General features: G+C 35.0%; 1 protein-coding gene across 1 annotated transcript in view; it reads right to left on the reverse strand.

Annotated features, from left to right (window-relative positions):
- Window positions 1-23230, reverse strand: part of LOC149802826 (uncharacterized) — a 349692-nt gene that overhangs the window by 105737 nt on the left and 220725 nt on the right. The window contains exons 36-40 of the mRNA XM_089952278.1: window positions 21396-21557; window positions 15346-15507; window positions 12904-12999; window positions 7314-7418; window positions 1840-1966 (exon numbers count right to left, since the gene is read on the reverse strand). Of these exons, the coding sequence (XP_089808404.1) occupies window positions 1840-1966; window positions 7314-7418; window positions 12904-12999; window positions 15346-15507; window positions 21396-21557 (652 nt within the window). The remainder of the gene's footprint in view (window positions 1-1839; window positions 1967-7313; window positions 7419-12903; window positions 13000-15345; window positions 15508-21395; window positions 21558-23230) is intronic.

The raw sequence follows: 23230 nt of genomic DNA on the forward strand, positions 1-23230 counted from the left end.
GCATACATATTTAAACTATTCAATAATTTTGTCACAGATCATTGTGGCTGAATTCAATGGGAAAAATTAACAGCAAAATTATGTTAAGAAAGATGAATCAAGTGTATGGTTCATTACGTTACAGGGTACATGAACGGTGTCTACAAATTTCATACTGCTAAAATTTTCTCATGCATTTCTGAGAACATTTATCCATTGTAAATTTCCAATAATTAACACTTGTACGCCTTTTCATCTGAATGACTACAGCAAGAATAATTAACAACCAACACATACTTTCAGCATGCATATAACTTTTACTTCAGATTTTGTGAATATCGAAAGAAATGTGTGAAAACTACTAAACTAATCATTGCGCAAAGTGCAGAGAATGACTTGCATTTGTGAACTTGCTTTTCCATAATTGTTAAATATTTTTTAAAAAAATAGGAAATTAATAATGAGTTCATAAGCAAACACCACACACATGTAAAACCCGAGAACTAAGTGCAGTTGGCCTGTAATGGTCAATAGTCACTTGTTATATAAAAAAATTTAAGATGAACACATGTACAATTTCATACCCTTTCACTTTCCAGCTAATAAAGCAGATATTATTTTTACTGGTCAACTGACTACATCTAATAACACTGCCAAGCCCAGCAAACATGTTTGCGACTTTTGTTTTTTATGTTTATTAAATTGTGAGAATCTTTTGTCAACCACCCCATTGTTTGCTGCTTGGTTGTGTATGCAGTTAAAGAAACACATGTTGGCTATTGTTTGAGCAACGACTGTATACAGAATTAATTGAAGACAATCACAAAGACGACTTACTGGCTTTACTCCTAGATCAGTAATAAGTAACATTTCCAATATTGTTTATTTTAGTATAATACTTCAAGAACCTGGTGAAATTGTTAAATTTCAGAAGCTATCCCAGGATTAATTTATATAAAAATTCATACATGATCTCTTTCCCAAAATGATAATAAATGTTTTACACACTATTTCTTGTACTTAAAAATATTTTTTTTCCTGGGACTAGAAAAATACAAGTACATTTATTTCAAATTTCAGAAACCATGCTACAATTGTATTATATTCGAATTCATATGCAATTTCTTCCCCAAAATGATAATACATTTTTTATACACTATTTCATGTACTTTGAACAAAAAATACATTTTTATATGCAAATGAATATACAAACTTTTGGGAGCTATCCCACAGTCGCATAATATCTGAATTCACGTTATCAAGGGGTGCATTATGGTGGGTTGCACTGCATATTCATTCAAGGTTTGGCATGGATTTCCATTAATGTATTATAATCATTCAAAGTTTGGTATGGATTTCCATTAACTTATAATTTTCATTCGAGATTTGGCATGGATTTCCATTAACTAATTACATTTATAAAAGATTTGGCATAGATTTCCATGAACTAATTACATTCATTCAAGGTCTGGCATGGATTTCCATTAACTTATTATATTCATTCAAAGCATGGATTTCCATTAATTTTTTATTCATGGTTTGGCAAGGATTTCCATGAGCTTATTATATTCATTCAAAGCATGGATTTCCATTAACCTATATTCATTCAAAGTTTGGCATGGATTTCCATTAATTTTTTATTCATAATTTGGCAAGGATTTCCATGAGCTTATTATATTCATTCAAAGCATGGATTTCCATTAACCTATATTCATTCAAAGTTTGGCATGGATTTCCATTAATTTTTTATTCATAATTTGGCAAGGATTTCCATGAGCTTATTATATTAATTCATGGTAAATATATGAAGAAAACAAATTTTCTTTAAGTTGAAAGAAATCAGAAAACTGTAATACTTACAGATATCCTTCAAATCCATCATAGCATACACAAGTGAACATATTGCTCCCATCCTGACAGACGCCATATTTGCATGGATTGGATGCACATTCATCTACGTCTTTCTCACAGTAGCTTCCTGTGTATCCTGCACACAGATAAATTGTGTACATGCAGTGCATACAGCTACCAAGATATTGTAAAGAAAATGGTCAAAAACTGAGGCCAGTGAAGCGAGTCATCTAGTCTACATGTATCTACATGTACTCAGTGTATAAACTCTACACCAAGTAAGGAATGTAGAATTCAGTATGGTGGGGGAGAGGTTCCATAGGTTTATATGCATGGATTACACCTTGGCATATGTTAAGCAAGCCATCTATTTTTGTACCTTTAGCTATTCAAATTTATATAAAGAATTTCATTATTATGATGATACCCATAACACAGCAAGTAATGAGATTCACAGCAATCTAAGGAAAACCGCAGGAGTAGTTGGATTAACAAACTCAGGCCTAAATAAAAAAGGGCAATAACTCTTACAACAAGAATTTTCTTTAACACATTAACGCCTGGTGACGAGTTTACGTGACAGGAGGTAGTAGCCTACTGCCAAGCTCTGTAGTGACAAGGTCATGTAAGATACACAAAAGTGGATGATATTATAGAAAGGTAGACAGAAGTAGCTCTACAATTATAGTAAATAATCTGGAATTTCTAGTTGCACTACAAAATACAGAGGGAAAAACCTCATTTTTTGGACCCGATTTCTTTCTACCCAAAATTCATTCATGGTCAGAATCTGATTTCGCGTCTCGATTTGAGACCTTTTGGTCTCAGATCTAAGGCAGATCAGTATGAACTGCAAACAGACAGATGAACCTTTGCAAAAAGTAGGATAAGATATATATATATATATATTTGTAAAAAAAAATTTTTTTTATCCTTCTGTTCATGCACAAGCAAAATGGCCAATGAAAAATGATGTTTCTAACATAACTAGGCAGTATGTTATTGGAAGATCACCTGGAAGTTGGTGTTTTAGGATGCATTCAGAAATAGCTTTCAATATGTGTTTCCTACTTGCATTTCAGACGAAAACGACAAAAACCTCCAAGGATTAATGTGTTAACCCTTTACCTCATACAATCGTCTTTGGACGCCTCTACTCCATTCGCATGGAAGCGCCTTTTGACGCCTCTGCAAGATTCGCATAGAAGCGCCTTTTGACGCCTGCTATAAACAGCAGCCATTTTGAGATAGTTTTCGTAGCGCCACCTTCGGGGAAACCCCCCCTATTACATACTACATTCATTTCTACGAATGACAATTACGTCAGATCACGTGGTCGCTATTCATGCACTGGTCGATATCTGCTATTTAAAGTAACTGGGTCGTAATCTCCACTCTCCAAAATGGCAGCCGCGGATTTCATTCAGTACGTACGAAGTTTTCACGATTAGAATAACAACCACGAAAGATTGAATAAATTAGGTAAAGGCTCTGATATTAATGTAGGCAGCAATTAGTTTTTATAAATTATCAAATTCAGATGACTTAGTGATATAGACGCACACGAAAACCTTGTAAATTTCGAGTATCGGAAATGGCAACTACGGTTGGTCACGCGGCCTCAATGACATGACGGTGAACGAGTTCTCTCAAGATTTCGAAGCACATAAAAAAATTCTTCTGTGGAAAATAATTACACAGCTATAACAATCGGACATTACTCTTAAATTTTTCCACATATAATATATGTGTACCAAAAATGTAAAATGGTTAAAATTGTTGTTAATAACATACACTAAATTGCTTAACAGTTCACAGGCAGGATTTCATTCAGTACTTACGAAGTTTTCACGAGTAGAATCTCAGCCACGAAAGATTCAATAACTTTGGTAAAGGCTATGATATTTATGTAAGCAGCAATTAGTTTTTATTGATTATCAAATTCAGATGACTTAGTGATGTAGACGCAGACGAAAAACGTGTAAATTTCGAGTATGGGAAATGGCAGCTACGGTCGGTCACGCGGCCTCACTGACATGACGGTGAATGAGTTCTCTCTCGATTTTAAAGCACATTAAATATTCTTCTGTGAAAAATAATTACACAGCTATAACAATCGGACTTTACTCTTCAATTTTTCCATACATAATAGATGTCTACCTTAAACGTAAAATGGTTAAAACTGCTGTTAAACGTAACACCACTACATTGCTTAACAATTCACAGGCATGCCTATGCGGATGCGGTCTGCTAGGTAACAGGTGTTCTATTTATAGCGTGCTGCACTTTGTCACTATGCTCTATGAGGTAAAGGGTTAAGGCCCATGCCCACCCCATGTTTAATACATTCTTTGCCAACCCCAAGAAAGGAATAAGCATAACCTAAGTGGCAAAAAACCATAATCTGAATGTGTAAAATGTCATGCCATGATTACAATAAGCTGTATGAAATATGTACATTTACTTTTGCCATTAACCTGTATTTTCACCTGCTTAAAATTCTTGTCACAAATGGTCAGTTCCATGTGGATTAGTGCCAGAATACAAACACAAAACATACTGATAAATTTTTTAATTTAATGCTCACTGTATTACACCACTTTCATATTCTTTAAACATTTGAAAACCACTATCAGTGTTTCCTTTTTTCTGATCTGACATGTTTTTAAATTTTAAAAAGATTTCCTCTAATTTCCTCTAATTTTTTTCAGTAATATACCTTCCATGAGTCACATTGATAAAGTCTGTTTCGCTTAACATCTGGCACCATTTTCTTTCTAATACTTAGAAGAAATGGTCAAACTGAGGAAATATTTTTTCTTGGAAATGTATAAAATAAGGTGCTATAAATACAACATAAGGAAAGTACGTGTACATGTAGGTCTACAATGGACAAATGTGCTGTTCTTATGAAACAGTTTTCTTCTATAAAACAATGTCAAATTTATATGAGATGTTGGATCAAAGAGAAGATAATAATGACAAACATTTTTTAATGCAACAAAAAAAAACATAATCCATAAACATGCAATCATAAGATGTAATTAGTGAAGAAAAGCATAATGGCCGGCAGGCATGTTAATAGTCTGTAGATAAATGAAATTTTTGTGTAGAGATCACTTTCCTTCTGTCAGTCATAGCGACTTTGACATTTGACTTGTTTTACCATGAATTAATTAGGCTTCTTCCTTTTCCCAAGTATAAGCCAGCCACAAAGCTTGCTTCAGGTCTGTTATGTAGAACTAATGTTATTATGCGTAAACCATTTTTTTCTTCTTTCAGTTATTGACTTTGACCTTGTGCATTCTGATCCCAGATCAAGATTTTCTTCCTCACCTCGTGTGCAAGCAATCCAAAAGGTTTGGTAACCACAGCTGATGGCAAACTGAAGCCACTGTATGGAAGTCACTTTTTTTCCAGATATACTGACCATGACCTTTGACCTTTTGACCTTGAAATCAATATACAAGCACAAGTAATTCAAAAAGTTTGGTAACTGTGTACTGCAGGCAATTTCAGAGAGACAACATTATGGCAGGTGTATACAAACATTTGTGTCCACAAGAATTTGTCAAACACTGCAATCAGCTGCCAATCAAAAGGGGCAACAACTTCTAAATACTGCAGCAGTATAGTGATTTGTCTATATCTTATGTGATCACTGTAAAGTTCACCAACTTTCAAGGCAATCCACCAAAACTGTAGGGCTAATGAGATTGTCAGCTGAACAGAAGGAGGAACAGCCAGACAAATGGACTTGAGAAATCCCGTATATCAAAAGTCGGAGTAGCAAAAATGTATCTGGAAGATAAATGCTGCACCATTATACATGAAAACTGACTCCAATGCAACCAGTGATGGATGGATGCATAGATGAACAGATGGATGAAGGCAACACTATATGCCCCTACCACAGTCATGGTTGGGTATATTAAAAAAAATGAGTCCCTCGAAGGGACTAATCTACTTCTGGCCTAAAGGAATTGAAAACCATTTCTTCTGTTTAGCTGCAAAGTCTTCAAACCATCTCTGATATTCTTGAGATAAAATTTTCAAATGGCCATTAGGGTAGACGTATTGGATGTAAGATCAGCAAAGTTTTCATTTAGGACCAACTAGATATCATAATAACTCTTCTGGTGAAACACATTGTCATTCTGACTTTCTGTTTAACCCTTTACCTCCTAGAGTTCATGGCTTTTTAAAGCTTTGATATACATGTAGCAAAGTTACCCAGTGCAGTACACTATAAACAGAATACCTGTTACCTATTTGACTCCATACACATAGGCCTGCCTGTTAACTGTTAGGCAGTGTAGTGTATGTTATGTTTAACAGCAATTTTAACCATTTTACATTTTTGGTACACATATATTATGTATGGAAAGATTTAAGAGTAAAATCCGATCATTATAGCTGTATAATCATTTTTCACAGAAGAATTTTTTATGACCTTTAAAATCTTGAGAGAACTTGTTCACAATTAAGTCAGTGAAGCCACGTGACCAACCGTAGCTGCCAATTCTCATACTCCAAATTTACAAGTTCTTTGTCTGCGTCTATATCACTAAATCATCTGAATTAGAAAATTTACAAAAACTATTTGCTGCCACATCAATATGAGAGCCTTTAGCTAAGATATTGGAACTTTCATAGTTGTGATTCTAATTGTGAAAACTCAATTAAGTACTGAACCAAATCCGTGGTCTCCATTTTGGAGAGTGGAGAAAATGACCCAGTTACTTTAAATAGCAGATTTCGACCAGAGCATAAACAGCAACCATGTGATTTGATGTAATGGTCATTCACACCAATGAATGTAGTATCTAATGGGGGGTTTTCCCTGAAGGTGGTGCTCTGAAAACCTACTCAAAATGGCTGATGTTTACAGCAGGAGTCGAAAGGCGCTTTCATGATAATGGTGTAGAGGCATCAAAAGGCGCTTCCATGTGAATGGAGTAGAAGCGTCCAAAGGCACTTCCATGTGAATGGAGTAGAGGCGTCCAAAGGCGCTTGCATGAAGTAATGAAGTAGATGGTTAAAATATGAAACAATAGCAAGATTTTCAGGATGCTGACATAGTGGCCATGTTTGATATCAGATTAGCACCATTTTCATTTAGAACCAAGTATATATCACAAAAACCAACCAGACATCTTGTGTAAATTTTCATGCAATCCTAGTTATAGTTTATGAGAAGTTGCAATAACAAACTTGTCTATTAGATGGACATATGATGGACAACAGGCCATCCCATGAGCAGTTCTTACTTATGACCAGTACAGCTAATATATGATACATTTCTTTCTTGTTCCTTGACATAAGCTCCTCTCAGGGTTTAAATACTATGCTCTCAATTTGGTAAATATTTCAGAATTTAATAACTGTATATAATTTACTGTTATCAATTTACTTGTTTCTTTGTTTTACACATGTTTTTTGTACCTTTGTTTTTTTTATCTTAGTTCATTAGAAACTCCTACCTAATGGACAGATGCATCTGAAACTGTTCACATGGTCCTGACAGGTACCACCATTAACACAGGGGTTACCAGCACATTCATTTATGTTGATTTCACAATATAATCCTGAAAATAAAAAGACATTATTACTTCATTCATATTCTAACCAATACAAAACAATTATTGAGAAAACATGTTTTAAATTAAATCTTCTGAAATCACAAATGTCTACAAATAACAAATTATAGCAAGCACAATAATATCACAGCTGAATTTAATATACATTTATTCATTATCTACATATATTTTCAGCTACCGTATAAACTCACTTATGAGTACAATTGCAAACTGCTCAGACAGATCTGCTGTTGAATAATGTGCCAGCAAATCTGAGTCTGTGCAGTTTGTTTTGAGTAATCAGTAGAATAAACAACATAGACCCTGAACAGCAAGTGCATTATGCAATGGCAGTTCATGATCTTTGTTGTTTGCAGTCTGACTCTACTTATAAGTAAAGTCTAACTGCAAACTGTATAAACCCAGATCTGCTAAGGCATTATGTGCTGGCAGATCAGCATGTATGCAGTTTGTTAAGAGTGATTAATAGAACACAAAGACCTATCTGCTGGTGCCCTATGGAATGGTATATCAGGATCTATCTTGTTATCAGTTGGACTCAACTTCCATGCAAGTTTTCATGGTACTGCCTGATACAGTTTGAACAGTACCATAAATATTTGTATGTATATTCAACAGAAGGAAAATCCATTCATTTCAACATCTTATGAATCAGTGGATTCCACTTGCTACAATATGCTTTGCTGAGCTTTAACTTCAAAACCAAAGTTAAGATAATGGGCATTCAGGGGCCATAACTCTTCCAAATGATGACATGCAATGCTTAAAATGAACTACTTCAAGGTTTCATCACCATAAAGGTGCAAGATAAATGTGTTTGAAATCCATCTAAGATTACCATAAAACTGGCTTATAAGTCGAGACGAACTGCTGCTGTTGCATAATGTACCGGCAGATCTGAGTCTATGAAATTTGTTAGGAGTAATCAACTTATACCCAGATCTGCAAGTGCTTTATGCTATGGCAGATGTGGATCTTTGCTGTTTGTAGTTTGACTCAACATATAAGTGAGGATATATGCTAATTGCTCTGAAGAAATCCAAATTAGGTAGACAGATCAGTCAGCATAAATGTTTGAAACTGAATTCATTTAAGGTCCTATCATTATTAAGCTGCATGCTAATTTAGCTGAAATCCAACCATTCTTGGCAAATTAATACTGTATAAACCATTATTACTAGAACAGGCAGACTAGGGGCATAATTGCTGTAATTTCTTGAAGAACTGGACATCAAATTCATTTGAGATCTTATCAAATTATGGATGCATGTCAAATCTGACTAAAATCAAGCAAACCTTGGTAAAGTTATGCTGCAGAAACCAAACGCAGAAGGATAGACAATCGGGGGTATAACCTCCATCAACAAGACAAATGGTCCAACCAGGTCTGTTACAAAGTGCACACACATAATTGCATCAAAATATGTTGAAGCTTTGCTGGTTACATGGATCAGCTGTAGCAGAGATTTAAATTTATCAAAAAGGGGCAATAACTCCACCAATATTTAACATAAAGAGATAAAAACTTGAAAGAGGTGATTACCATGGTTTTCTTTTAACTTAAGTAGAATTTACCATTGCAACAATGTATAATATGCATCTACCATATATACTTGCTTATAAGTTGAGTCAAATGCAAACAACAAAGATCCTGATCTGCCATAGCAAAATGTGCATGCAGATCACAGTCTATGTTGTTCATTCTACTGATTACTTCTAACAAACTGCACAGACCCAGATCTGCTGGTACATTATGCGACAGCAGATTTGGGTCTGTGCAGTTTGCAGTTGGCCTCGACTTATCAGCACATATATATAGTATTTTGGCCTTTACCTGACTAAAAATGTTCTTATGTATATACAAAGATCTACCTTCTTATAATGTGGTAGCAGATCTGGGTATTAAGATTTTTGTTACAGTAATTATTTCAAGAAAACAGTCTACTTTATGATCTGTTGATGCATTATTTGATGGTGGTAAATCTAAATCTCTGTTTGTTGCTATAGTCATTCCATAATACATCCATACATCTTGTGCACTAAATGAAAAAAAATAGAATTTGACAAAATAAATTTTTTATTTCTAGGAGCCCTAGATGGCCATGTGGTCTACAGTGCTTGCCTTTACTGATCACTGCCATCTCACCTCTGTCCACATGGGTTCAAGTCTCGGGCTCAGCCAGTGTCAGTATGTGAGAAAGCTGCCAGCACCTTCCAGTGGGTTTGTGGTCTTACTGGGGTTAAACCCAAAACAACAACATTTCTTCCTTGTCATACTCAAGACAAAAGCTTTTTGATATATTGTTTAAAAAAAGCAAATTGCTTTTAATTGACAGACAGCTTTGGCAATATTAAGTAAAATAATAAAAGCTGAGAAACCACACTGGTTGCAAAAAACTGACATCATTGAGAAATGTAGAGTGCTCTGCACAGCCAATTAGCATAATTATTTCTTTCAAATGAACATTCTATCTTTCGAAAAAATAAACTATGGCAACTGATAGTGAGCCTTGAATGATGTAATACAGATTTAATAAAAACTGAATAAGAAATAACCGTAAATGGATTAAAATGCCATATAATTACATAGTGAAAAATCCACAAGGTGCCATCTGCCTTCTGTTTGAGCACTTGCACAAAGAAAATAATTAAAGTCCAGAAGCAATCAGGTAAACGTGACTGGATTGGTCAGTGGTCCATTAAAATGTCCATCACGTGAGAGCTGGTTGACAGCTGAGGAACCTGATCATGAGGTCAACTAACCAAAACTAGAGATCACTTTTGATTAGCAGCAAAAGATTTGGTACACTGTGCTACATGTGGAAATGTCTAGACCAGGCATGGAATTTACGAAACTTCTGAGCATTAACTTCAACTGTGATTCATACAATGTTGATAAATAACTTCACATCACAGCTTTAATGTATTATCATCCCTCATCCTTGGTCAGATTTGAAAAAAATTAATGGATTCTAACAAAGAGTTTCAAATTCTGAAACAAGCAAATGTCAGAAACTGATGTTCCTTGCTTTTCACTGAAGTACTGGAGTGTTGTTTTGTAATGGAATGGGCTAGGTGACAGTGGTGATAAAGTAAATTTTTGATGAATGGGCTATGTGACTATGGTGATATAGCAAATACATATAGGTAAATTTTGGATGAATGGGCTATGTGACTGTGGTGATATAGCAAATACATATAGGTAAATTTGTATAGGAATGGACTAGGTGACTGTGGTGATATAGCAAATACATATAGGTAAATTTGTATAGGAATGGACTAGGTGACTGTGGTGATATAGCAAATACATATAGGTAAGTTTGTATAGGAATGGACTAGGTGACTGTGGTGATACAGCAAATACATATAGGTAAATTTGTATAGGAATGGACTAGGTGACTGTGGTGATACAGCAAATACATATAGGTAAGTTTGTATACGAATGGACTAGGTGACTGTGGTGATATAGCAAATACATATAGGTAAATTTGTATAGGAATGGACTAGGTGACTGTGGTGATATAGCAAATACATATAGGTAAATTTGTATAGGAATGGACTAGGTGACTGTGGTGATATAGCAAATACATATAGGTAAATTTGTATAGGAATGGACTAGGTGACTGTGGTGATATAGCAAATACATATAGGTAAATTTCTATAGGAATGGACTAGGTGACTGTGGTGATATAGCAAATACATATAGGTAAATTTCTATAGGAATGGACTAGGTGACTGTGGTGATATAGCAAATACATATAGGTAAATTTGTATAGGAATGGACTAGGTGACTGTGGTGATATAGCAAATACATATAGGTAAATTTGTATAGGAATGGACTAGGTGACTGTGGTGATATAGCAAATACATATAGGTAAATTTGTATAGGAATGGACTAGGTGACTGTGGTGATATAGCAAATACATATAGGTAAATTTGTATAGGAATGGACTAGGTGACTGTGGTGATATAGCAAATACATATAGGTAAATTTGTATAGGAATGGACTAGGTGACTGTGGTGATATAGCAAATACATATAGGTAAATTTGTATAGGAATGGACTAGGTGACTGTGGTGATATAGCAAATACATATAGGTAAATTTGTATAGGAATGGACTAGGTGACTGTGGTGATATAGCAAATACATATAGGTAAATTTGTATAGGAATGGACTAGGTGACTGTGGTGATATAGCAAATACATATAGGTAAATTTGTATAGGAATGGACTAGGTGACTGTGGTGATATAGCAAATACATATAGGTAAATTTCTATAGGAATGGACTAGGTGACTGTGGTGATATAGCAAATACATATAGGTAAATTTGTAATGAACATCATTACATATGATGTAGAACACTATTTAGAATCCCGGTATGACCTAATCAGCATAAAATTGTATTCAAAATGTGGGGTCCAACATTCAATATCTATAACCTCAATAGAATGACACAGAAAGCTGATTAAATCATATTCCATGTACTGTATATACTCACTTAAAAGTCCATTCCATCTTCAAACAACACAGACCGTAATCCGCCCTCAAAGAATGTGCTGGCAGATGAAGGTCTAAGTTGTTTGTTCTACTGATTGCTTGAAACCAACTGCACTTACCAAAATCTGCCAGCACATTTTGTGATGACAGCTCTGGGTCTGTGCAGTTTGCAGTTGACCTCGACTTTTAAGTGAGTAAATATGGTAAGTCATATCAATACTGAGCTGCATATAGACCAGTCTCTAGAAATCCAATAATAATGATTAGAATTTTGTATAAACAAAGGTGGAAGAGTCCAACAACCAAGGGCCACAACTCTGCTAAATGGTTATGCTTACTGAACAATGAAAATTCAAAATAAGCCAAACTGTCATCAACATAAAGTTGCATACCAAATTCTGAAATCCAACAGGAACTGAGCGAATTATTCAGTAAACAATAAATGGGCAAACTGAACAATCAGCTACCTACTACTAGTCTGCCAAAGGTTCATATTGCAGTCACGTTAAAATTTGTTTAAACCAATAAGGGAGTCATTATGCACAAACAAAAAGAAGGTGGCTCTGACAGTCAGGGGCCATAAGTCTGCTAAATGATGTAGCAAGCTGCTAAACGATCTCAAATAAGGTCTCAACAGTATCGGTTGCAAGAATTTTTTTTGTTGAAATCCAATTTAAATGAACATATTCACTTTGCAGAAATGAAAGTGAAGAGGTCCAACAACCAGAGGTTATAACTCTGTTTAATAAATAACGCTGATAATTCAACTCAGCCAAACGTCCTATCAACAGCAAAATTTGGATGAAATACAATCACAAATAAAACAGTTACTGAATGGATATAATGGAAGACAGATTCATCAATCAAAGGCTACTGAATGTTGACAATCAAATTCATGCTCAGATAACCTTTACAGCTGCTAGGCTAAGAAAGGAAATCAGATGTGTTTTACAACAAGAATCACACTAAACTTACCTGTAAATCCAAGCTGACACTGACAGTTGTAATAACGATCAAATTCAACACAGGAGGCATTATTTGTACAACTGTTGCTGCCACAAAAGAAAATTTCTGAAAATAAAATTGAGAAATTAAAATTTGAACTCACAGCATCTTGCGATATTCCTTCTATGATGTACATCGCATGGATTAGTGAACTGCTCACAACATATTTTAAAGGGTCAGTTTTGGATAACCTTGGGCATCTAATTAAAATTAATATCTCAACCGTCTTTGTTCCTATTTGTATTACATTAACTGCTCCGGCGGCTTAGTGGTTAGAGAATCTGCTTCAGATGCAGGAAGTCATAGGTTTGAATCCCCAGCCAAGTCATATGGAAGACTTACAAAACTGATACTAACAGCTGTCTCTCTAGGCACTCAGCATTACGAGGTTAGTGTTAGGACTGGTCGGCCTAGTGTCAGGATAATGTGACTGGGTGGGACATCATGCTACATCTGTGCACAAAGCACTATATTGTGTCACTTTAAAATTTGTTCCATTGTTTCAATCTCTTTTCAAAATTCCCATGAATATAGTTGAAAATGAACCCAAGTTCACTTCCATATCTCGGCCGTCTTAGTATATTCAAAAAAAACAAACATCGGCTCACTTTACAGAATCCATAGTCAGCTTCCAATGTCGGTTTGCTTTGCAATAAAATAACCTTTGTATTGATATCATTTACAAAATAAAGTAACCAAAGTCAGCTTCTGAGATCAGCTTGCTTTGTAATAAAAATAACCTTTTGTCTTTGATGTCCTGTCTGTAGGTTCAAAGAAGGAGTTAACCGCTTGCTGCCAGTCGTGTTTATTCACCACCAGGGCTTCTGTGTGCTTGGCATATGTGATTACAATTAATACAAAGGAGCATTGATGTCTGCAGATAAATAGTAAGGATAATTTTGTAACCTGAGCAGGAGAAAAGATTGTCACTTGCATTCAAGTGAATGTGTTTTCAAATGACGATTTTTATTTGCAACATACTGTTATACAGTAGACCTGGATATAATTCAATCTTGACTATTTTCCACCCAACACCGTGTCATGTGTGTATGGCATCTTCAAGATATCGTTTGACTATTTCCCTCTTGTTTGCGATTTTGTTGGCTCCAGTTTTCAGTCGGATAACATGTTCAAACCTTTGAGCACAACCACACAATTGTTTCTCAATGTTCATGTCAATGAACAATGTGGTGTGTGGTATCGGACATAATTGATACACGTTACAGTATGGAAGCCTACGCCACTTATACGGATTTCGTGGAAATATTTTATTCTTTAATGTTCATGTTGAAAAAAGGAATAAATGATAACAATAACAACACAAGGTTAGTTTCTTTCTTTTTTTTATCAATTAAACGTTTTATTTATCTATTTTATTGCAATGTGCAGTGGGGGGGGGGCAAGCACAAATGCAATACAAATTTATTTTGTTTCTTAAGTCTTGGGACATATGACCAAAGTGAAAAAATGTTTCACCATAAGTTCTGGGACAGGAAATTTTTTTTATTTTATCATGTCCCAACATATGCGGTAAATACGGTAACTAGTGGCATTAATTGCAAATATTTAAATGCTCCCTTATCACTGTGCTTCACAAAGTAAAACTTCGTCAACCACGAGTTTTGAAATGTACTTTTGGTGCACGTTGCAGATAGTTTATTGCATCCTGAATCACTTTAAAAAATTAATCAAACTTGAACACTATTCCACAACTGAAATAATGATGTTCTGCATTTTATATATGGAGTAAAATCCAGCTTCAAAGAAACATTGCTGCTATTCAAGAAATTACCAATAATTTTTTAATACAGATGGTTTAAGAAATCTCATTCAAGGCAATGATGTACAAAAATGCATTCTTTAACACACATCTAGCTAACTCTCTGATTTACTTACAACTTAAAAGGACTTGGGTTGTTCCACTTTGTGAACTTTACCTATGCAAATTTGCATAATGGGCTCCCCCCTCAGCTGTCTTCAAAGGACTTAACACATCACCCTAGCTACTGTCAGCCAGTAAAGTAATACATGAAATGGTGGTTGTTTATTCCAAACCTCCTTGCCTTTCAATTGCCTCTATGACAATTTGCTGTATAGACTACCCCAAGGATAGTTTCACACGAGTTCTAAGCAGGACTATTTGCCATTTATACAAGGTAAATGTTATGGGAAAATATAATGAAGTGGTAGTTTATTTATTTTCTCCTAAAGATTATGAAAATCGTGCTAATATTTTGGACATCAGACAACAGGCTGTCCCATAAGATCTCCTCAGTCAATGACAACAAGAGCTAAAAATGCTCAAAACTTATTGCCCCTGAGGTGGCAGGACAGTAATGTCCTTGGCAAGGAGAAGTATGGGAAAAAACCACTACAGAAATAAACAGCAAATTATGACTCCATCATACATACCCTTGCAGTTACTGAATGAGTCTGTGCCCTCAAATGCTGTAGCCAGGCCAGGTGGGCACTCTTTACAGGTTATTGCCCCAGGGGTCTCTGAGTAAAAATGTCTTGGGCATGGAGTGCAGGGCTCCAGGCCTGTTGAACTGTAACTGCCTTGTCTACAGGGCTCTACACAGGAATAAACAGAAAATGGTAGAAAATATGTTTACATACTTTGTAGTAAAACCTCATCATTTTAAAATTTCATTATTTTCATTCCTTTACAGTGTTACTATTAAATTATAGACATGAGGGTAGGGATCCTAATGTGTTAAAAGCAGACCTCAATTTGAGCATCAACAGTCCTAAAATCCCAAAATATTTAAAAGTCATGCAGAATTCATAATTTTAGCAATTTAAAACTGATTGGTCCAATTGTTCCCAGAAATGATGGGTTCATGCCCCATTTCCTGGAAAATAATATGATGTGACTAACTTAAAGCAATGGCATAGTATTCTGGCAACATGGCACAGTATTCTGGTAACATGGCACAGTATTCTGGTAACATGGCACAGTATTCTGGTAACTTCAAAGAGTACCGATCCTAAAACAATGTACTCTATTCTCCATCAAATTTTCATTTATTCTGCCCATGTAGCAATGGTGTGTGCTTCTTTGTGTTATGTCTATTATTTGTCATAGTTTGCCATCTATACTGATACATTAATGAAGCAGAGGTTAAATCATGTTTTAAATGCTTGAAGTTACTCTTGGTTTATAAAGTCTTCAGTGGCACATCATATTTATCCATTTCTAATTATAACAGGAAGGGACCTTAAGTACAGATACTGTAAAGCTAAATGTCTGCATTAAGCTTGAACCTGTTACATCTTTATCAACTTTTATCAGAATTTCTGAAGTGTAATGGTTGAAATTCATTAGTAAGCTGACCAGACGGAGGGATGGACTAACATGATTACCCTTGAGTTCCACAAACTTCAACATCCAGGACTTTAATAACACAACACAGCAGTTTGTTGTTATTTAACCTCATAGTTTACTTTGACCCCTAAAAATATCAAGGATATGGTCAAGGGACCCATTCAATTAAATTTTAGTTCTATCATTGCTGATTAAATCATTAAGACCTGGTCACATACTAATCCATTGGTAAAATGTAGGTTCCAAAGGTGAGCAATGATATAAAGTGACTGGAAAATCCACTGTTCACAAATGAAAGCCTACTCCTGAATGATGCCAAAATATGACAGTAAAAGAACCTGTCACTGGTTAGAATTTAAACAAATCTGTATTCTTTAGTGATATTCAGCTAATCAGATTATACTTTTTAAAAGGTAGACAGTGGTTCTGCAACTGAGTAAATATGATTAGTGGCTCATTAATTATGGGCATTGTTCTAAATTACCAGTATTGACTCTGTATTGTAATGGAGGCAAGTTCAGAGAGCTAAAAAGTATTTCTGGATTTGAAGTATCAGATTTGTACGATTATGAAATTGCATCAGTGGATGAGTGACCTTTCATCAGAGGAATCAGAGAATAATGAGTCAGTGGCCAAGTCTGGGGATGAGGATGAAATTGTAGGTTGCTGTCTAGAGAGTCTGCAGCCTACACCAAAGCACATCTTCCAAGGTCCACAACCTGGTCCACCAGTTGGACAACATCCAAGCAGACAACAACAAGATCTTTTCATTGGTTTTCCCATGTAGATTACTTGTACTGGGTGTAGAACAAACAAATTTACATGCTGAATGTCAGCAAAAGAGTCGGAGGCTTGACCCTAAATGGACACCAGTCACACCTGAAATCTTAAATTCATGACTTCAAATTAAATTAATACTGTCACTGGTGTCTCTTCCCAACATAAAATTGTATCAGAATACCAATATATTTGGTATCAAGTAAGCCTATGATGTCATGAAGAGAGACACATTTTATAAAATTACACAATATTTTCACTTGTCAGATGCCAACCAAAATCCAGCCAGGGGTCAGCCAGGGCATGACAAGCTTCACCATCTATATGAAGTCTTTGACATCATCAGGAATAAATGCATGACCCTATATAATGCACATAAAAAATGTAGGGGGTGACTGGTACTTTGACAATATGTGCCAGACAAACCAGACAAATATGGGATTAAAGTATGGATGCATTCTGCTCAGAAAATGGTTACACCAATGACTTTCAGGTGTACACTGGAATGCAAAAGAGAAGTTGGACCAGGCACAAGAGTTGCCAAAAACATGATCTGAGGCATTGAAAACAGGTATGATGTAGTTAACTGTGACAAATGTTTCATGTCAAAAGAATTATGCTGAATCTTGCTGGATGTGAACACCAATACCCAGGATACTATGTGGCACAATCTAAAAGGATATCCCAGTGGATCACTCCAAAGGAGTCATGTCAGAATCTAGGGACAAATGAAAATGATGCAGAAAGGTCTGCAAATAGCAGTGGCATGGAAAGACAAAAGAGTGATGCATTTTCTTTCAACAGCTGATGATCTAGCCAATATTCATGACTCGATACCAAGAAAGAAGTGCAATGGGAGAATTATTCAAGCGCCCTGTCCTTCAGTCATTAAGCTTTACATCAACCACATGAATAGGGTGGACATGGCAGGTCAAATTAGAGATCAGCTCTCTACAGATGCACAAGCAGGAAGTGGTAGCACTTTCTGTGTTCTTGTTCGTATTTGATCTTTCAATCACAAATGCATTCATCACAGTGTAGTTGAGCCCAAACCATCAGCAGCTGGGTAGGCAAAGGAGAACAAAGGCAAACCATGCTAGTTTTTGTATCAAATCAGCATGACACTTTTGGGGTTTATTTAGTGAAGGCTGCCCAAAAAATGGATGCAGATGGCAGACCCACAATGACATTTACATTGATCACAGACAGGTAACCAAGAAAGGTGTTGGCAGTGTTCCAAGACACTAAAGTCAAATGTTCATCCTGTAGAACAATTCTCTGCATAACTTGGCATAAACTGTTTTGAACATTACCACAAGGCAATGTGTTAACTGGATCTGTCCAGCTTTGAGGAGCATATGGAAAATAAAGAAAAAAAAGCTTGTCATTTTCCGTTTGTACTTTGGAATTATCCTAGTGGATGGCACATTTTACCTTACCTGATTTTGGTAAGTTCTCATTTATATATTTCATATACCGTATATACTCATTTATAAGTTGAGTTAAACTGCAAACAACACAGACCCTGGTCTGTCATAGCATAATGCACCTGCAGATCTGGGTTTGTGCAGTTCACAGTTGGATTCATCTTATAAGGGTGTAATAAATGGGATATTGATTATATGGCAGAAATGAAGCCCTCTAATTTTCATATGGAAATAAGTAATGAAAGCAAGATTGACACAATGAAGCCTTCTAATTTTCATATGGAAATAAGTAATGAAAGCAAGATTGACACAATGAAGCCTTCTAATTTTCATATGGAAATAAGTAATGAAAGCAAGACTGTTACAATGAAGCCAATACAAAATATTTACAAGTAATGTGTAATAGCTGAATACACTTTGGCAACAGTTCAAATTCTACTCTTGAAAGAAGCAGCATAGAACTCCATACCATGGCTTGGGTAGAAACCAATTTCCAGGCTTTCTCCAGCACAGCAGCACCAAGCTTTAATGAGTGAATTTTTAATTTACATGATTCTATTTCTTTGGTGAAAAGAATTGATTACAATGGTTTCATATATATTTTACCCCTGTCAGAGTTGTCAGAATACAGCAAATAATACAGCCTTGCCTTCAACATAGTACTTTAACATTACCTGACCTGTACCTATAATGTTGACAGAGAACAGCATAATATAGCCTTGCCTTCAACATAGTACTTTAGTATTAACTGACCTGTACCTATAATGTTGTCAGAATACAGCACATAATACAGCCTTGCCTTCAATATAGTACTTTAATTTTACCTGACCTGTACCTATAATGTTGTCAGAATACAGCACATAATATAGCCTTGCCTTCAATATAGTACTTTAATATTACCTGACATGTACCTATAATGTCAGAGTACAGCATAACACAGCCTTGCCTTCAGCATATTTTAGTATTAACTGACCCATACCTATAATGTTGTCAGAATACAGCATAATACAGCCTTGCCTTCAACATACTTTAGTATTAACTGACCTGTACTTATAATGTTTTCAGAGTACAGCATAATACAGCCTTGCCTTCAACATACTTTAGTATTAACTGACCTGTACCTATAATATTATCAGAGTGCAGCATATTACAGCCTTGCCTTCAACATATTTTAATATTGCCCGACCTGTACCTATAATGTTGTCCGAGTACAGCATAATACAGACTTTCCTTCAACATACTTTATTATTAACTGACCCATACCTATAATGTTATCAGAGTGCAGCATAATACAGCCTTGCCTTCAACATACTTTAGTATTACCTGACCCGTACCTATAATGTTGTCAGAGTACAGCATAATACACAGCCTTACATGTTATAAACCAGTGTATCCCCCAGGGGTGTAAAACTGAGGGTTAAATAAAAACCTTGGTGTCAAAACTGGGGGTCAAATAAAAAATGTGGGGGTCAAAAATATACTGACAAATTTTCATCTAACTTGTATTTTTTCAGCTTGAAATAGGATATTGCAAATTGCACAACATACTCTCTCTCTCTCTCTCAACATACAAATAAACCAACATGCACAATTAACAAACAAATGCATTGTCCATTCAAAGAATAATTTTATTAGTTTATTTTTCTTTTAAACTCGTACTTTTAACTGTCTCCTTATAATCTTTTTGAAGCAATATTATAGACCAACATAATACATACAAGCCAATACAAAAAGCCTAATAAATCTTTTTGACCAAATGGAAGTCAATTTACTGCCTGTCATAAAATGTGTACTATCATCGGTTTCATTGTACTTCGTCCTAGAACAAATTTATCCAAAAATCAAGGAGGCTAATCATTCATTTTGTTTCTAATAAGTTACACTTGAACTTTAAGATCTTTTTTTTTTATTGCAGCAAAGTTAAAAACCAACAAAATCTGCAATGACCCCCTGACTGTGCAATCCAAATAAACGCATTTGTCTCGGCAAGTTTACTGCTTTCTTTATTGTGAAACAATGTCTTGGGTTATAATGTGTTCTCTAGATATCTTGTGGTGAAAGGATTTTTCACTTTTGCAGTCTTCGCAATCACGCTATCAGAAGTCACACCGGTAATCCTAATGGATGTGCCATATTCCAGACAAGGGAATTATTTTCTCCATTTTTCATTAAAGTTAAATCCACACTACTCTTTGTGTTCTGCGTTTTTCACTTTCTTCGCTAATGATTTTTAGTGCACAACGTTTTAATCTGGAGATCACTTTCTAGTGCAACAAGCATTGAGGTTAAACATCAAGATGACATCTTGCTGAGCTCAATGGAAATCGCGTGAGAGCTCGTGAGATTAGGGAAAGCTACTCCGTCACAACATTGCCTATGCTAGTCTGGTTCCTTATTTCGTATGTTCCCTGCGTTCCACTCCACTATATGAATAGAGGAGCCCAACACAGGGAGTAAACAAAGTGGGAACCAGTCAATGCCTATGCTCAAAGTATACACGATGCCACCCTTCGTCCAACACATTGGATATTAAATAAATCCTGATCGCATTATGCGAATCCCTTGCATCAGAAAAATGCACGGCAACAAAATGTGTGCATCAATTTTCTTCATTGTGCGTCCCTGACGCACAAATGTGCGTAAAGGGAAACACTGATAAACTTTAGTATTATCTGACCCTTACCTATGATGTTGTCAGAGTACAGAATAATACAGTCTTGACTGTGACACACCAGAGTATTATCTGTACCCTTACCTATGATGTTATCAGAGTACAACATAATACAGTCTTGGCTGTGACATACCATAGTACTAACCATACTCTTGCAATACACTTTCTTGGCACTAGTGAATTACACACCATTGACTGATTACTGTATTTAGACCCAACATTATGATTTGTAAGCATCTAATACATTCATACATTTTACCTCTGCAATTTTTCTGAGAAGCAGCTCCTGGTGCTCTAGTGGTGGTGTTGCCAGGACAGGGAACACAACTCTGGGATCCAGGCATTTCCTGAAAGGTTCCACGTGGACAGAGACTGCAGGGAACCAGCCGAGTTTTAGAGAAGAATCCAGATCCACAGTATTCTATGGATTAGAAATTATCATATTTTTATGTATGTACAGTGTGTATTCAATTACAGACACCATGGACCAAAATCTTTCCTTACATCTGCCAGATAGCTGGAGTCTACAATGTTTGCTTGGAAAAGTAAAATAAACATTACAAACCCTATCTGCTGGCAAAGCATGCGCTGGCTAATCAGGGTATATCACACCTGCAGTTGAATAAAGTACTAAATTGTTTGTGCCAATTATATAACAAAATGATAGTATTTCATATTATTATTTTATCAAATCTCTAAATTTTTATACATGATCAATTCATAAAATTATGATTATTTTTACTGCTAACATGCTATACAAAAAAGTGCTTTTCTTAACCAAAATAATGCAAATTTTTTTAGGTAATAAAGAAAATTAAAAATATGTTAAAAATAATTCAAGAGGACAAAACAGATTGATATCATTCACCTGGCTTACATAATGTAACAACTTACCATTTCAATAAACAAGCTTATGTAGTATTGTAAAACTTAATTTCTTAGACCAGGTTTTTTTCACTTTTAGTAATTAAATATGGAAGTGCTTCAATTGAAAGGCATATTGGGGAAGATTTAAATTAAAAACTAGAAAAACAAAATAATAAATTCCAAATAATTTGCATCTAATGGCACTGCATATATGAAATGCCACCAAATAAAGCATAATAAATGTGATAGCTTATAAATAACAAATGTTCCAAATGCTTTAAAATTGCAGTACTTGTAACTGTCAAACTGTTTCTCCAAAAATATCAAACTTCTTTCCCAGCATTTAATAATTTCAAATGTGGCAAACAGTTTAGAAACAATTCTCTACAGATAAATTTATAAATGTAGACACAGATTTAAACAAGAAAAATGTTAAAAGTAGACAAGGTTTTATAAAAGAAATATGTTCTTCTTGGAACAAAATCAATAGCATATAAGACAACGTTATAAATTGCCAATAAAGGTCCATAACTAAGAAAAGAACACTTCTTCTTTAAATGCAAGACTGCAAATAGTTTATTCTAGCCTACAATTGTACATTTTCTATAATAATATTTCTATTTGATACTTTTTCCACTTATAAATTACAAATTATTCATCTAAATCCCCAGTGTATAGATTTTGCTATTTTATAAAAAAACTAATCAAAATTTATACATCTTGTATTCTAAAATGTATTTTCTATATGTAGGTTTTCATAATTTTTACATGGGAAAGAACTCTGTGATTCACAATAGTCGATATAATAATAATAATAATGAGGACTTTGTATAGCGCCTAATCTTTAGAAGCTCTAAGCACTTTACAACATTAGACAACACCTATAAGATAAAAAACATATAATGATATGATTACAAAAACAAACACCATGAAATTAGAAAACATTAAAAAAACATGCTGAGAATATTTAAGGTAGGAAACATTAATCATGTGCTGTTTCTCTTACTTTAATTTAGAAAGAGAGAAAACATATCTTTCAAAGGAAAATAACATCTAAATTGCATATTTTAAGAAAAAAACTATTTGCAACTGCAATTACTTTCATTAATGTGTACAGATCTTGTTCATAACAAAACTCGTTGTACATCAAGACCATTGAAGTCCACTTGCCATATTAGTTACTCAAAACTGATTAAAAAATACAGACTCCAGAGTGATAATAAGTTC

This window comes from Sinohyriopsis cumingii, chromosome 3, assembly GCF_028554795.1.
Source record: "Sinohyriopsis cumingii isolate HCF-2022 chromosome 3, ASM2855479v2, whole genome shotgun sequence".
Lineage (NCBI taxonomy): Eukaryota > Metazoa > Mollusca > Bivalvia > Unionida > Unionidae > Sinohyriopsis > Sinohyriopsis cumingii.